Source organism: Podarcis filfolensis (assembly GCF_964270895.1).
Source record: "Podarcis filfolensis genome assembly, chromosome: 13".
Taxonomy (NCBI): domain Eukaryota; kingdom Metazoa; phylum Chordata; class Lepidosauria; order Squamata; family Lacertidae; genus Podarcis; species Podarcis filfolensis.
In genome coordinates this window covers 27,593,058-27,610,644 of record NC_139615.1, presented here as the reverse complement: position 1 = coordinate 27,610,644, position 17,587 = coordinate 27,593,058, and the positions used below count along the sequence as shown (strand labels likewise).

At 46.1% G+C, this 17,587-nt stretch overlaps 1 protein-coding gene across 9 annotated transcripts in view; it reads right to left on the bottom strand.

The window, feature by feature from the left end:
* Positions 1–17,587, bottom strand: part of GRB7 (growth factor receptor bound protein 7) — an 82,289-nt gene that overhangs the window by 5,936 nt on the left and 58,766 nt on the right. For all 9 annotated transcript variants that reach the window (XM_083582910.1, XM_083582912.1, XM_083582911.1 and 6 more), the window contains 9 exons: positions 15,846–15,993; positions 9,548–9,704; positions 8,808–8,929; positions 7,194–7,274; positions 6,392–6,529; positions 4,212–4,322; positions 3,300–3,398; positions 1,446–1,526; positions 472–588 (listed from right to left, as the gene is read on the bottom strand). In XM_083582910.1, coding sequence (XP_083439036.1) covers positions 472–588; positions 1,446–1,526; positions 3,300–3,398; positions 4,212–4,322; positions 6,392–6,529; positions 7,194–7,274; positions 8,808–8,929; positions 9,548–9,704; positions 15,846–15,993 — 1,054 coding nt within the window. The remainder of the gene's footprint in view (positions 1–471; positions 589–1,445; positions 1,527–3,299; positions 3,399–4,211; positions 4,323–6,391; positions 6,530–7,193; positions 7,275–8,807; positions 8,930–9,547; positions 9,705–15,845; positions 15,994–17,587) is intronic.

Below are 17,587 nucleotides of genomic sequence, written 5' to 3'. Positions count from 1 at the left end.
GGATGGGTGGTCATACCAGCAGTCTGCTGCAGCACAAAGAACAAAGAGTACTGGTGCTGACCTTTAAAGCCCTAAATGGCCTCGGTCCAGTATACCTGAAGGAGTGTCTCCACCCCCATCGTTCTGCCTGGACACTGAGGTCCAGCACCGAGGGCCTTCTGGCGGTTCCCTCGCTTCAATAAGCCAAGTTACAGGGAACCAGGCAGAGGGCCTTCTCGGTAGTGGCACCCGCCCTGTGGAAGGCCCTCCCATCAGATGTCAAAGAGATAAACAACTACCAGACTTTTAGAAGACATCTGAAGGCAGCCCTGTTTAGGCTCTCCACATGGGTGGAGCTCAAACTGTGGAGTTTAAGAGACCACCCCATGTAATACCTGCTTCAATAAAGATGCCCAGCGTAGTGATCCCCATTCCCCAACTGACCGTCATGTTCCCTGTGATCTCTAAGTAGGAACTAAACAGCAGACTCACCCTCCACGCCTGAGCCTCCTCCAACGCGACCGACAGGACCTCGTTGGGATTCTCAATCACCCGGCCCGTACAACCCGAGAAGTCCATGGCCACCAAGGTATTATCCGACACGCTCCGCTATGGGATTGTTTTTTAGAAAGGGTTCAGCAACAGATCTCTACAATAATAGTAGGTCCCAAATGGCAGCATGCAAATTGCAATTCAGTTTCTAAAATGATGTGCTTAATCAAGTCTTGATGAATATCTCCGGGCCAGGTAATGACAGAGTCAAAAACACATATACAAGAGCCAGTGGAAAGCAAATTAATAATACCTGAAATAGAAGTACATAACCTGCCAATTAAAATAAACAAATCCTTCTATTTCCAGTGGGGGAGGGGGAAAGCTTGCAATCCTGGGGAGTCTCCAATGGGAGAGTATTCCAGATTTAGTGCCTTCTTTTGCTGTCATGTCTTGGTGCAGAGTGGTTATTACTGACAGCTCACAGTTGAATTTAAGGATCATAAAGTATCACAAAGCAGACAGGGATCCTCTAGGGCTGCCCTCAGTTGGCACACCAAATTAGCTCCTGGCAGGAGATGTTCTTATGTAGCCTTAAAGGCCCAAAACAAATGCTCAAGTGTATAAAAATGCATCCATCAGGGAAAGTGCAGAAAAACCCCCCACATATTAGTGAAAGCAACATACAAAAATGTTTTGTATTGGGGAAAACTGTTAGGAAAAACACATATCTTAAGCAAAATTGCACATCTTAAGCAAAAATGCGTCCATTCAGAGAAATGTGCAGTAAACGAATTTGTGTGCAGGCTTTTGAAACCAATTTCCAAGCAGATGTGGAAGGAAACTTAGGACTGGAAAAATCAGAAACGGAAATGGACAGGGAGGCGCGTCCCTCCTTACTCTACAGATATTATGTTTGCCTTTATCCACTGATAATGGAAATCTCTGAAACGCAGCCATAGCAGGGAGCTTACCAGGGGGACAGGCCCAATCCACGCTGTTTCTCTTTGCCGCGCTTGGCACTGCTGGTAGTTTCTGTAGAGCTGTATGCCATACTGCGGAAAGGAGAATAGCTATTGGTATCTGTGAGGTAGGCAAACCTGTCAGCATCAGCCCAGCATGATCAATATTCTAGGCAGTGACCTTGACGTTTACTATTTGCTAGAGCAGGAAGTACTATTTACTATTTTAGTACAGGCACAGGAATAGTACAGGAATAGTACTATTTACTATTTTGAGTGCAGGAAGCTCCTGCAACCAATCGGAAGCTGCATCTCGATTGTCAAACATTTGGGAAGCAGAATGGGCTTCCAGAACGGATTAAGTTTGACAACCAAGGTTGGTGCTACATGGGGTGACCTGCAGCGATGGTTGCCTCATGGAAAATGTAGTCTCTTGGTTCAAATATTGACATGATTACTGTACAAGTATGCTTCTTCCTTGACTTAGAGAGCAATCCTTTACATAACTGCACACAAAAAACAACTCTTTGAGACTGCATCTCTTACCTGGGATAAACCCTCACTGAACTCAGTGAAACTTAGCTATTGTGCAGATATGTAAAGGATTGCTCTCTAAGTCAAGGAAGAAGCATACTTGATTGTCAAACTTAATCCGTTCTGGAAGCCCATTCTGCTTCCAAAATGTTTGACAATCGAGACTGCACTCAAGCGGAAGCCGCGTTGGACATCCAGCTTCCAAAAAACATTCAAAAACCAGAACACTTACTTCCTGGTTTTCGGCGTTCGGGAGCCGAAATGTATGGTAACGGGGACGTTTGGGAGCCAAGGTTTGACTGTACCACAGGGAACTCTTTCCACACCAACACGTTTAGGAGGAGTCCGAGGCATCACCCCTAGAACCCCTGAATGTTGCAAGGGAATCTGGGGCATATTCTAGGGTGCACACTAAATTCATGTGGAGCACAAACTGGGGTCTTTCAGACCTTCCTGTTGCTCTGTGCAAACTGAAACCAACTAGGACCCCTCTGTGGCTGCAAACTGCAAATGAACTCTGGTCAAAAACTTGTTCCCCTCCCCCACACCAGGAAACCTTGTATTCACGTTATCCGAAGTCCACACATCCTCAGAAATTGTCATAATATGCAGTTTGAAGACTACAGATGTAGTGAAGTGGGTCTGAACATTGGTATGTCCAAAGTTCAAATCCCAATCAAGAGTGAAACTTGATGTGACATTAAATGGGTCTTTGTATTTAACATGTACAGTTTTTTTGGGGGGGGGGATTTTAAGTGCAAATAGTAACTTTGTGGTGGGCAGGCTAATTAGTATTTGTAGCAAGGTAAAAAAAAGTAAAGGACCCCTGGACGGTTGAATCCAGTCAAAGGTGACTATGGGGTTGCAGTGCTCATCTCACTTTCAGGGCAAGGGAGCCGGTGTTTGTCCACAGACAGCTTTCCAGGTCATGTGGCCAGCATGACTAAACCGCTTCTGGTGCAATGGGTCACTGTGATGGAAACCAGAGTGCACAGAAACGCCATTTACCTTCCCATCACAGCGGTATCTATTTATCTACTTGCACTGGTGTGCTTTCGAACTGCTAGGTTGGCAGGAGCTGGGACAGAGCAATAGGAGCTCACCCCGTTGTGGGGATTCGAACCGTCAACCTTCTGATTGGCAAGCCCAAGAGGCTCAGTGGTTTAGACCACAGTGCCACCCGCGCCCCTGTATTTGTAACAGACAAGGAGCAAGGAGCATAACTATTCCTTCTTATTCCGCAATCCTGATGAAAACCATTCCTTTAAAGTGGCTCTTTGCATTGTGGAGGAATCTTCTATGGACGTCATATTTTAGAAGAGTTCCCTGTACCTTAAAGAGGCGGAAGGCAGCCATCCAGCACGTGCGACTTTGCTCGTCTTCACTGCAGAAGAGCTTCAGGCCTTTGGCCCCACTTCGTGCCTTGCATGGCTGCAGAGGTAAGAGCAATAATCGTGCACATGAAATGACAGTCAAAGACTGCCCCACCCAACCATTTTTTGAAAGGTGTCAGAACTCACTTGCTCTAGGGATGAGCCCTGACCCACAGAACCCACTCCCCATCTGGATCAACCAAATCTAGAGATTAAATAATTAAATTCTCCAAAAGTATGTATCCACCGAGTCTGCATTTCTGCATAGTTCGCTATTCTGATTTACTGTTCCGGCTTTCCTTTATTCTAATCAGCCTCCATTGGGGCTCTGTCTGCCCCTTCTCTGCTCTGGGATTGGCTGGAAAAGCAATCCATCCCAACACAGGGGCACAGCAAGATAACCCTCCCTCAGGGGACAGTACCTGCCACCTCTTTGCCTGAGTTAGTCCTCTGGATTTGCCTCTTTCCAATTTCGAGGCATGCCCAGAAAAGTGATTCATGCCGAAACAGGAGGGAGGGATCCTGGGATGGTAGGTATAGATAGAAAGATAGAGATATATGTACACACACTGAAAGTAAGCTTTGTCAGGTGTAAGAGTGACATGTGTCTCCAATATTACACTGGTGTATAGTCAAGATTAAAACATTTGGGTGCAGGGTAGGAACAATTTGACTGTATTGATTAAAAATCAGTATGTGTGTGTATCTTAATAATCTTGAAAGGTTGTGGTAAGGTTTGATTCTGGATTCTGTCCAAGACATCTCACTGCTTGCTCTAACCAGGGATGTATTTTAAGCGCACTATATTATTGTATTACCACCAGGCACTTCTCTTCGTGCCTATTAAATGAGTGCTTCTCACCCTTCTTACCTTGATGCAAAAGCCATATTCTGTGGGGGTGCTGTACTGCTTTTTGCCTTGGGTGATGTAGTAGATATTGGATTCGTTTATGTCGACACAATACTGTAGATGTCGGGGGTCCTGGCATGAAGAAGAAGACCAAAAACAGATACAGTCATACCTCAGTTTACAGATGCTTCAGGTTGCACATTTTCGGGTTGCACACCGTGCTGAAGCCGGAAGTACTGGAACGGGTTACTTCCATGTTTTGGCGTTCACACATGCGCAGAAGCACTAAATCATGCTTTGCGCATGCTCAGAAGTGCCGAATCGCAACCTGCACGTGCGCAGATGTGGCACTGCGGGTTGCAAATGTGCCTCCCGCACGGATCACATTCGCAACCCGAGCGTCCACTGTAAAGTGTGAAGCTATGCTCCACAGCATGAGGGTCTACCCCACCCCTGACTTCTCAGTTGCCTGCTGAGGTAGGTACCAGGTGTGTTCAGTATATGTGTGGTCACATTAGCCTAAAAGAAGAATTTAGCATCCTGACTACACTAGGACAGAGGTTTTCAACCTTTTTGAGTCCACGGCTCCCTTGACCAACTCCATTCTTTCTGTGGCACCCCTGTGGGGCTCAGGAGCCCAGCTATGTCACCCCTTGCCTGCACAGCTGGCAGCTTCTTGCCCTTTTTCGAGCACCCTCCCTTGTGAAGGGTTCCTTCAGCCTCCTCTCCTTTCCTTGGGAATTCTCTGGGCAGCTGCTGCTGCTGCCATCCCTGGTCTCTGAGCTGCCCCCACCCCAAAGAGAGGTGCCTCCCAGAGGCATCATTTGCCTGCAGAGCTTATAGCCAGGGCTGCTGTGATAAACAGCTGTGCAAGCCTTTGGGAAGCAGAGATGCGAGAGGGTATTAGAGGAGGGAGGGAAGGAAAGAAAGAGGGGCAGAGACCAGTGTTGCCCCCAGCACCCCTGGCCATCATTCAAGGCACGCTACAGTGCCACAGCACACTGGTTGAAAACTACTGTGCTAGGCCAAGCACAGAATTTAGCATAGGTCAGGGATCGGAGACCCGATACCCTCCAGATATTGTAGGATTCCAACTCCCATCAGAGCCAACCAGCATAGTCAGGGATAATAGAAACTGTAGCCCAGCCACATCTGGAGGGACTCCCCCTCTTTCCCAGGACCATTATTCCTCCATGAATGTGGGAAGTGGATATCTGGCAAGTTTCTGGGGGTTAAAAAATTTTCTTCTTGGCTTAAATGCAAAGTAGCAGAAGGCTTTTCTTCTCTCTCTCTCTTTTTTTAACAAAGCCATCATTGACTGAGAGGGCAGTTTTCTTTTATCAAAGAGCATCCTTAGGAACAATGGTAGGTCAAGATGTAGCACCACTCCCCTGGCATTCTTTCCTGGGTGGGAAGGTTTTCCCCAGGGTGTGGAAGGCTTTTTGTAAAAGAAAAATCTCTCAGCCAACTGATGCCTAAGAAAAAATTATTGAACTTCGCCAGACCCCCAAAGATGAAGCCAATCTTCAGGGGATATCACCACCACCCCCCCTTTGACATTTGCAAATATCACTTGGCCAAATACTTCACCCCAGCACTAACTAATATAAATTTGTTGTGAATAAGAAAGAAGTCAGTAATTCAGAACTCATCGCAGCCTTAAATTCAATAGGTGACCATAGACAAGCCACTATCTCTCAGCCTGTACCTTCCCCCGATGTGTAATACGGGGGAAATAATACAAGCCTGCCTTACAAAGGTGTTGCAAGGATTATTGATCTAAGGTGGTTGAAGGGCTGGGGAAATCATTACTGAGTATTCTACTCAGGTTCAATAATTCCTCTTTCTGTGGTGAATAACTTAAGATTTATTTAATTGCAGATACCAAGAAAAATGGAAGGGCATGGATTTTGCTTCTGGTAGTTTGCAGTTTGTATGGCACTTTCAGCTTTTGGCAAAACACATCCTAAGCCACTGGTCTTGGCATCAAGCTTCACGTAGCCGTTTCGACTGCAATAAGGTACCTGCCGAAGTCTGCATTATTCAATTAAATCGCCCGGTGGTTCAGGCGTTCCTGCCTCCTTGACGGCTGCTGTTCTTTCCGATAGAGCACAGCAATATTGCCCTGACAGGCTGCAAGCAGGACTGGATGACTGAACTAAAACACCAACCCCTCCACCCGCACAACGCACACCACTTACCTTTGATGTGCCTTTGGTTGAGTAATAGAGCCCAGAGCGCCGTAGGGAGAAGTAAAACCTTTTCCATACTTTGCGTCCAACTTCTTTCAGGTGCATGAAACCTTGGATTTCGGGGCAGCTTCCTGAATTCAGCACATTCTGAAAGAGGCAGTCAGTTAAAAAAAAAGGATGGCAAGGGTAGACAACTGGTATCGCCAATGCTGCTGGCAGTCAATGTTGGCAGCAATAACTAGCCCTTCAGTTTAGGGTGCAACTGTGTGGGAGACACTCAGGAGTACAGGAGTGCAGCCCTGGGGATACAGAAGACGACAGCAACGTCTTCTGGCTGCCTAGTGCATGGGTAGGCAAACTAAGGCCCGGGGGTTGGATCCGGCCCAATCGCCTTCTCAATCCAGCTCATGGACGGTCCGGGAATCAGCGTGTTTTTACATGAGTAGAATGTGTCCTTTTATTTAAAATGCATCTCTGGGTTATTTGTGAGGCCTGCGTGGTGTTTTTACATGAGCAGAATGTGTGTTTTTATTTAAAATGCATCTCTGGGTTATTTGTGGGGCGTAGGAATTTGTTCATTATTTTTTTCCAAAATATAGTCCGGCCCCCCACAAGGTCTGAGGGACAGTGGACCGGCCCCCTGCTGAAAAAGTTTGCTGACCCCTGGCCTAGTGTTTCCCAGTGGAATTGCGCTAGGCATAAGAGCATGGCCACCCAAGAACAGTGCTTTATCCTTCTGGAAATAAATGAAGACCTGGGAATGGGAGCAGGTCTGAATGGGCAGAGGAAAGGAAGCAGGTTGGTTTTGTACCTGTATAAGTTCTGAATGGGACATGCCCTTGTTGGCTGCATCCAGGCAGCTGGAAACCATGGCTTCGGGGAACAGTGACTGCTGCAATGGAAAAGAAAAGAAAAGGGGTGAGCCTTCCAAAACTACACAGAGAAAATTCGGATATTTGGCTGTCATATATTGGTGTTTCTAGTGCTAAAAGAGGGGAAATGCTCTCAATTTTATTTTTTTTAAGGTAAAAATAAGGACAAGTTTAGGGACGCAGGTGGCGCTGTGGGTTAAACCACAGAGCCTAGGACTTGCCAATCAGAAGGTCGGCCGTTCGAATCCCCGTGACGGGGTGAGCTCCCGTTGCTCAGTCCCTGCTCCTGCCAACCTAGCAGTTCGAAAGCACGTCAAAGTGCAAGTAGATAAATAGGTACCACTCTGCGGGGAAGGTAAACGGCATTTCCGTGCGCTTCTCTGGTTTGCCAGAAGCGGCTTAGTCATGCTGGCCACATGACCCGGAAGCTGTACGCCGGCTCCCTCGGCCAATAAAGCGATTTTTGCTTCAAGTTATTTCTCTCCCTCTCTTTAAAATTTTCTTGCACCCATTCTATAATGCTGATAACTCTATAACACCCAATATAACACAGATAAAGATTCAATATCAAAATAACATGCTCCCTAACTTAAGAGAAGGGAAGCAGGAAGTAAAAAGTTGCTGTCCTCTCCCCTCCTCCCTCCCTATAAAGTCATATAATTTCTAATGGTTATTGATACAAACACTTATGGTCACCAATCTAAGCAATACATCATTTCGTGGCTGCATTTCATTTTGGGATACACACTTTGACACAACGTAGTTAATATATTCAGAAACGTTTATCTGAGTGTTTATAGTTGTTTTATTTTTAGATAATTGTTGATGTTATGTGCTCCAATGTAAACATAGATATATCTTGACGCAACCAAACTGTTGAAAAGATGAAAGTGAAAAACTTTGTTACAAAAAAAATAAATAAGGTGGGGAGGTTGAAGCGCATGTCCCTGTGCTTCTTCAGCAATGTAGGAAGGTCTGAATAGGGTTTCTGAGTTTGTTCGGCCGAATATATAGAAACACTATTTTTGTAGTTGTGAAGCTGAACATCCCAAAAAATAAAATGTCGTGTACTTTTTACATTATCAGTTGGTATAATAAGATATGTTTCATATTTGAAAACTAAAATAAAAAAAAAGTTTCTGTTGTACCTTACAGCCAGAGATATAAATTCAAGTAATGCAGAAATGTGTTTTTTGGAGAGGGGGGCTATTGGGTTGTTGTTCTTGCTTTTATGATGTATTTTGTGGTTTTTATATCTTGATTTTATTCTGTGACCCCCCAGGTATAGGGCGGTATATAAATTCATTGAATAATAATAACGTAGTAAAACCTACAGGTTTTGCAGAAACTGAGTTTAGGGTTCTAAAGTGAAACACAAAACGTTTACTAATCAAAACTGGCAGGGTCTACAATTTTATTTCATACAAGCTAACAGATGCGGAATTATGGTGGTTTTTTTTTTTTTTTTTTAAGTAGAGGATCAGGAAGCTTCCATTTAATGCTGGAAGGAAAGAATGGCCTCCCCTCCTGGCTTTATGGTCCATTCCACTTACTGGCGAGCTCTTGAACAGCTCATATTTGGCGTAGTTCTTCCGGAAGACAAACCTGCTGTCACCCCCAACAGGCCACGTGGCCTGAACCTCCACCACCGACTCATGATCTTCCAGGCATCGCTCTGGCAAAATAAGAGCAGAGAGAGATTTTTTAAAAAAATGCAATTTGGGTATAAGAACCTCCTTAGCAGCTCATTTCTATTCCATGCTCAACCAATGTGGAGAACAGCTCTAGTAAAGGGTATGAAGCATGCTAGTTAATATAACATTCCTTACACACAGAAAAAGAAAGTGTGTCCGTTCCACCCTGTATTCATCACAAGCAGTTTGTTTCTGTTCTGCTGCGGTTCACCTTCTGATAAAAAAAGCTTCATTGCCCTTTCTCACTGACCATTGTGGTGAAATGTTTTGCAGTTATTATTACGCTATTGCAAAGTAAACACAATGCAAACCAGAAAGGGGAATACCACCAATCGCATACCATTATGCATTGTTTCTGGACTGAAAACAACAACCGCTAATATCGATATTAGCGGTTTCTGTTCTGGGCATGGGACGAATAAACAAACATGGGCAATTTCTGTTCCCATTGCCGCTGATTCTTCCAAGTCCCTGATCCTAACTCTGTCATGATGCCCTCTAATAATAAATGTGTGTGCGAGAGCATGTGTTTATGCACACAAACATAGGCAGCCTGGCCCTCCCAATCCTGGCTTTAAGGAGACCCCTCCGTTCCTCACCTAGAGCCAAGTGCTGATAGACCTCCACTAGGGACCAGCACTCATCATGCAAAGCATGAGTCTTCTGGACGAGCATCTCACAGACATGACGAGCCGTGGCTCCTGCTGTGACCTCCAGCGAGCGGCAAGTGCCATCTTCACTGTAGACCTTCACTACCTGTGGGGTGGGGTGGGGAAGAAGAAGAAGAGTTTGGATTTGATATCCCGCTTTATCACTACCCGAAGGAGTCTCAAAGTGGCTAACAATCTCCTTTCCCTTCCTCCCCCACAACAAACACTCTGTGAGGTGAGTGGGGCTGAGAGACTTCAAAGAAGTGTGACTGGCCCAAGGTCACCCAGCAGCTGCATGTGGAGGAGCGGAGACGCGAACCCGGTTCCCCAGATTACGAGACTACCGCTCTTAACCACTGGGAGAAAGCGAGCAGAGGTTAAGAGAGGGAGAGAAGCAGAAATGCTGAAGGATGGTTCAGACCTATGAGCATATCCCCTGGGGATGGCCAGTGGCTTACATGGCTTAGGACAGGTCTAGCAAGGGCCATTATCCTTGATAGACGAATAGCAAAGGGAGACTGCCTTGCTTTCATGTCCTGCTTGTGGATGTCCTGGGCACCTCTGGCTGGCTGCTGTTGGAAGCAGGGTGCTGGCCTAGATGGACCCTGCGTCTGATCCAGGAAGTTGCTTAACAACTATTAAAAGAGAAGTTATTTTAATAGTTGTTAAGCACACCCTTGGTGGATGGATTTTCACAGACGGCAAGGGTACATGCACTATCTCTGTTCTCAGTTCCTAGCGTCCTTTCTATTCTTACATTCAGTATGAGACACTGCTGTCACAGACATTGTGAGGTTTGTGGGGGGTGGGGAAGGAGTGAATTGGGGAGAGCTATTAAAAGAATTTTGTGCTCACAAATATTTGCCACAGAACCCTTGCATGCTGTAGAGCAGGAGTGGGGAACCGGGGACTCCTGAAGCATCTACTTTGACTACTGTTGGAAATGGGATACTGACCTCCTTTGACTGCAATGATCTTACTTTCTTAGTCAGTTGGAGATTATCTCTCCTTAACCCAACTATTCCACAAGAGGGAGCAAACCAATTGCTCAAGTAAGACAACTGAGTCAATCATATTGTTGTGAGTTTGGATCCAGCGTGTGTTAAAAGTAAACCAAGGCTTCCCATTCTTGGAATAGCCAAGCCAGCCTCCTAGTCAGGTGATAGCCTGGGTGACGGCCATTAAGGAGAACATAGGAAGGGGCTCAGTGGGAGATGGCAAACGGGCAGGGGACGCCTCCTTCAACTCCAGGTAGTTAGAAGGAAAAAGCTAGCATTGAGAGCAGAGAGTTGCAGTGTTGAGAGATAGAAGCAAAGCAGCAAACTGGAAAGCAAGAGAGAAAGAACAAGGCTCGATTTCAGTCTGAATCCAAGCCTGCAGCTATGGGAGAAACAATACTCTTTTGGGGTGTTAATGCCATGAACCCCTCCATGGTAGGCTCAGGTTGTATATATGAGTGTGTAAATAAACCATATATCCTAAAGACACCACAGTCTCTGCTGTGCCTCATTCTGAAGGAAGCACGAACCCCGGGGAAGTGCCTGAAACCCCCACTCAGAGATTGGGGTGGCGTGTGACAAGATCACAGGGCTCTGTGCTACATTTATTAAATGAGAGTTATCGGAGCTGTGCCACATCCTGTCTATTGAAATACAGCCCAACTCTCTATTCCAGGCATGGTTATCTAATGGTGAGGGGAAAATGCACTCTGCACATCTTAAATACATTTTCTCCATTACTATTGCTTCATAAATACGTGGTATTCAAAATGAGCCTCCTCTTCTATTATTAGGCAACAATTGATTCCCCAGACCTTCTGGGACAGAGGAGTTACATGGCCAGACATCTCTCTGAATCACAGCAGGGTTTGTTGTTTGTTTTAGAGTGGGCACAGACTGTACTTATTGCATTTCTTGGCCATTTCACATTTGACTCACTGTTTACGATGTCTTTCCTCTATACCTGTGTGTGTGTATTGACACAGACACACCTGCCGGCGCAGGGCAACCCTACATGCACCTGATAAAGCTGACTCCATTCCACCACAATCAACCTGTTAAGCTTTTAAGATGCCCCAAACCTTCTGTTCTAGTTGTTGCAGAATTCATCTCTTCCTTTTCCTAAGCTCGTTTCATGGGGAAGGTGGCAAATAATGGAATAGCCAACTTTGTTTTTAAATGAAATCTGGTGCTTTTGCTGGCTCCTAACGAAAGGCCCGGGTCTACATGAATATTCATTTAGGTCTAGATTCTGTTCAGAGGTATAGAAACTGGGTCCTCTTTTTGCCTCCATCTAATTCAGGAGTGCAGAACCTCAATGTCCGAATACGCCCTGGGGGGCCCCACTGCCCTGGTATGAGACAATCCTCTCCGGGCGTCCTCTGGTGTTGCGCTCCCCCAGAATGGACATCAATCTTCATTCCGGTGCGCTCAGTGACACAGGTTGGATGACCTGTGCATGCTATTAATCAGCAGAGTTAGCAGTGACAACTGGAAGCGTGAATGTGAGCGTCCTAAGGATTTATTAAGCAATATTTACAGGACAGATCATAATGGCGTCTGCTCTCTTCTTCAGCAGCAGACAGAGAAAGAAACAGTGCAACAGCACAACATAACGGAAGAGATAAGACGTAACTTTTGTCTTCAGACTTTCCCAGCTCATGAAAGTAAACAGTGACATGTGACTATCCAGCCACATATCAGCAACGGGAGGAGTGAATGGCTAACACTCAGGCCTGCCAAAATGGGACATTCCGGGATCCAATCAGAGGCAGGAATGGCTTCTGCAATTCCAGGATGTTGTGGCGGGACAATTGAGGGATATGGGCTTAGGGACCAAAAGCAGCCCCCTAAGCCTCTTTATCTCACTCTTGGGGCTCTCGCAAGGCCACATTCCCTAGGCCCTTGAGCTGAGAAAGGTCCCCTGCCCCTGACCTAAGCCAGAGTGGAGGGGTCTACAAGTCACCAATTGGCTCTTTTCTCCCTTGTTTCAACCAGCCTCCCCGGGCCATGAAAATGACTTTATTTTTTTCAATCAATACAGGTCCTCTTCCCACCTGTCGGGGCTGATGCATTGCTGTGACAATAGCTGCAGCCATCCTGATATTTTGGAGACTGGGAGAGGCTACTTGAGAAGAGTACGTGTGCTACCTTCATGCCCCCACCAAATAACATTTGTGAGTGCCTGACTTAAAGGTTCAGGCAACATGTGTAAGCATCACCCACGCAGCAGGACCTTGCTCATGACGCAGTGGCTAGCGCAAGAGGGATTTGTGGCCGGGTTGAAGTCGCTATGCCGGCATGCTAACAATGCGAGTGCATGGGCCAAGGGCTCCATTTAAGGAAGGACTCCGTAACCCAGACACTTCTAATAGGACCTATCATCTGTTAGGGCAGCACGTCCCCGAGGGTCAGTTGCTTTCTTTCCAGAAAAAGGAGATAACCCAAGGCCAGACTGACCTGGCTGCTACATTGGAATGGAAACTTGCAACTGAAAGCCATCAATCATGTGCAGGAAGAACATGGGAAAGGAGGAGCTAAGCTGGATTTTGGATTAATTTACCATCTATGCTGGCCCAAGCAATGCTACTTTCAATGTTCTAGAGGAATTTCCACAGGCTGAGATGAGACAAGAGTGACTGGGTTTGAAATGTACTATGTATTTTGGAAAGTTTCTTGTTCACTATGCATCTGGGCACCTCTTTTTTAAAAAATTACACAGTGTTACAGCTCTTCGTATCTTGACACACACCATTTTGAGATGATGGAGAGGCAAAACTGACCTGCTTGGGGAAGACTGTGGGAAAGTAATTGGTCTTTAAACACCTATGCTCTCCCGCTCCCTGACCAGCACCCTGGCTGGGATCCCAGGGGAAGGATTAGGAGGCCCCACCATGAACAGTAGGCACCCCGTCTTCAGATGAAAGGCAAGGGAGTGTTTGTTGTCAATCTCCACTTTAACGGTAATCTCAGGCTGGGCTGCCAGTAAATCTGGAATCTGGCAAAGATTCTGAGAGCCTCCAAATAGAAGGATGGACGAGAGCTCTTCAGAGAAAAGGCTGGTAATCACTCTCTTATGGCTTCTCTGAAGATGGCAAGGTTGCGATGGTCCTTTGTGCCCTTCGCAATTCATCCAACAGGAAGTTAATAACTTTTAAAAAGTTATTAATTTGGTCCTGCCCAATTTTATCCTCACAACAACTGTGTAAAATAGGTTAGATTGAGAGAACGTGAAGGGCCCAAAGTTACCCAGTGAGCTTCCTGGCTGAGTGTGGATTTGAACCCTAGACTCGCAGGTCCTAGCCCAATGCACTAATTGCTACACCATCCTGGCTCTCTCACCCTGGTACAATGGGGTTCGCTCTGAAGAAAGTCAGTATAGATATACAGCTATTATCTTCTATTGGTGTTTACTATTGCTGCTGTTCTTTTAAGCCTTCTTTTGCTCTACTGCAATTTCATGGTTTTATTATTATTCTTTTGTTGTTCTTTATCGTGAGCCGTCGTAAGAGCCCAAGTTTGAGCTGGAGGGCAGGATATTAAATCGCATAAATCGATTCTTTTTAAAGAAAATGCATCAAGCACAGGTAAGCCGCGAGATAACACAGAAGCAGTTTGCCCATTTGTCTTGCTCTCTAGTCTCCTATCAGCTCCTTTGTATACTGTGCAAAAAAATGAACATCCATGTTTTCCTCACTGTTGGGTGAAGGTGAAAAGCACCTGTGTTGGCCTTTGATAGAAACTGCAAGAGGCATCAGGTGGATTGAAAAACTTCCCAGGCAGCTGGAGACCTCCTGTCCCATAATTACAGGCTCCCAGCGGAGGCCCAGAGGCTAGCCAAACAAAACCTGAAACCTTGGCAACAGTCCCCATGGGAACCAGCCTTGCCCCATCGTGCCCGGCTAGCTCACAAGTCCTCATTTCTAACTCTTACTTTCTGGCTCTTCTTGTCCGTAGTTTGGGGGGAAGCAGCAGATCACACCAGACAAGTGTTTGATTCTCAGCTCTTAGAAGAGGCTGAAAAGTCTAATGCAAGGCCAGCTCGCACAGGATTGCTACCCAAAGCAAGAATTAATTTGGCTGCCACTACCACAGAATCTGGTTGTGTTAAGAATGGGAAGGAAAGTTTGTGTTTCCTCCATTGTGACTCCTTTTCTCCGGAGAGGAAAAATCAGTACCCACGGCCTTGTGGGATATATTCGGGAGAAGAAAAGGCTACACAAATCTGGAGTCCCTAAAGTGGTTGGATGGTGTCTTGTATGCCTCCTCTCGGCAACTCCTACAGCCAAGCTGGTGCCAAATGTATTGCTTTCCTTTCCTTTGCACCACATCAACAAGGCCGAGAGGGAGGCCCTGTCGTCTGGGCAGCCCAGGACCTCCATACACACAGCCTAGGCTTGCAATAAATGGAAACGAAGGGAAGGGGGTGCAATTGAGGAAATGGGGTGAGTGGGGGAGCGACAACAACAACTCTTATACCCTACTGAATGTTTTCCATGTTTTCCAGCGCAGTCCAGGGTCAGAGTTATCATTAGGCCAACTTAGGCAGCTGCCAAGGGCACAGACCTTGGAGCGGCACAGTACTGACCTTTGAGGGGCACAGTTTTAGGCAGATTGTTCAAAATGATTTGTGTGTAGAAACATTTACTTTTGCATTTGAGAAAGATAATCAAAGATTGTCGTATTGCTGATTCTTGCAATTCGAAACAACTTTGCCAGTTTCGAGTTATGTGCAGTTTGTTTGTTTTTATACAAAACATGTGTTTTTGAAAACTGAAGTTGGCGATTTTGTGGGATGGAGTGCAAGTAGTTAATCTTGCCTGGCTGAGCCCTACCTAATGGACTGGAGCAGGGGACAGTGGCAACGGGTTCTTCAAGTCGTTCTGTCACCATTAATTCTCTTCATATTTAGGTTGGGTTTTGTACTCTTTTTGTACTCAAGTCTGTGTATTGAAAAGAACACCATGGTGGGGAGGAGATGGGGGCACAACGTATCTCTGGGCAAACCTTGCACAGCCTCTGTAAAACCACAAGCCCCTGCCCTTCATCTAAGATGTTTGCCATCTCACTGTGGAAAGGAAAATATTCTCAGGGGCCCTCTCATTGATTTCACAAGCTAGCTGGCTGTGCAAGCACCCCACCACCACAAAAAGAGAGAGCTTCTAGTACCATGCCTTAGCAAACCCTGTGCCAAAATTAAGCCCTGTTCTGATTGCCCTCCATCCCGAAAGGTAAATAGGCACACTTACATGAGAACCTCCTTCTCGCGGTGAGCCTGGTCCCAAGGAGGAGTTGCTGAGGATGGGTGAGTTGGAGGGGCTGCAGAGTTCTGGGAAAGGGTTTGGGATGGAGGGCAAAGATAAGGCACGCTGCTGCTCCTCCTCCTCTTTCAGCTTTCTAAAGGAAAAAGAAGCACATCAGAAGGATTATCATGCAGGCCTGAAGTGCCATATCCTCATAAAGGGGAAAGAGTGAGATTTCTGGGTTAGTGAGTAAAGCCTATTTGTTCATGAGAAAGTCTGAAACCCTTATGTACTTCAGAGATCTAGGGCCAGGGCTAGATCTACAGATATTCAAATTCAGCATCTAGGCAATCCAAATCCTGAATAAACTAAAACAAATCCACCGAATTTGCATGACTGCTCTTTATTTTGCACAAATTGTATTCTGGTTCTGCTGAATATTTTGCACAAATTGTATTCTGGTTCTGCTGAATATTTTGCACAAATTGTATTCTGGTTCTGCTGATAATGGGCTGCATTAGCCCATCAGATAATGAGCTATGTCTCCCCTCGCCCACAACCACTTGAGATCTTATTCAGCCACCTTTCTGAGATTTCATAAGGCACTCTACATATACTTAGAAACCTGCTTGTTAAACAAGAAAGCTAATGTTCTCATGAAGCTGAACTGTGCACTGACTTCCCCATTTTTTTGCACCTTTTTAACACGTTCCCAACCTGCAGCCAAAGATACAGGTGGATATTTCAATTCAGTGTGTCAGATTCAGTCCCCACCCTCACCAGCCTCTGGCACTAAGCACTGCATTTGCTGGGCAGCCTCAGAAAAGTCACTCAACTCAGCAATCTTGCTGTGCTCCATCTCACCATGGCACTGGCCCCGCGAGCAGGGAAGGAAGCTAATGATTAACTCCAATGCACGTTGCCTTTTCCTGCCAGTGCATACCACATACAGGCAGTTAGTCCGAAATCTGTCTGGCACAGCACACCAGACTTTTTATGTGTGCACAGCCGTGATGGAGCATGAAAGACTGCATGTCAACAGTGCTGTGGAGGTATCCTCTCTGAGACAAGGCTTGGGGGGCACAGAAGGAGAGGCTGCTGAATCAGAGTAATGCCCATCTCAGCATCCAGTCCTCACAGCGGCCGAACAGCCATCTTAGAGAAGCTGCTCAGAGTGGCTTTTGCGTGATCCCAAGTGGTCTTGCTTCCAGGAACTAGTTAAGCCCAGCCTTCAGCTTCAGAGATGAAATGATGCTGGGTACCTTCAGACTGGGGATAAGAAAATCTTCCTACTTTCAATCCTGCTCACTCCCCAAACACACACACACACACACACACACACACACACACACACTTCTTATCGAAACCCTCTTGGCTTCTCTCAGAATTTCTCAATGCTTCCCCTGAGGAGAAGCCACTAAACTGACTCTGGATTTTGCTCAGGGCTTCAAATTTCTGGGACAGAATGTCTGACCTAGATTCATTCTATTAAGCTGCTTGTCCACTGCAAGCCTATTCAAGCCCCTCTTTCCTATCATATCACAGGAGGAAGCTCACACTTTGTCTGGAAGCAGTGATCCCCCACTTCCACTGTGATCACACACAACTAATGAATTTCACCGTGAATGAAATCAGTAATCCATCTTCTTGTTTTGTAGTCTTGCTTTGCAAAGAAAACGGCATGCTGGTTATCTGCACGACTTCTTTCCCTGCTCCTGACTGAGGTGGGAACTGTGCCTCGGAGCACA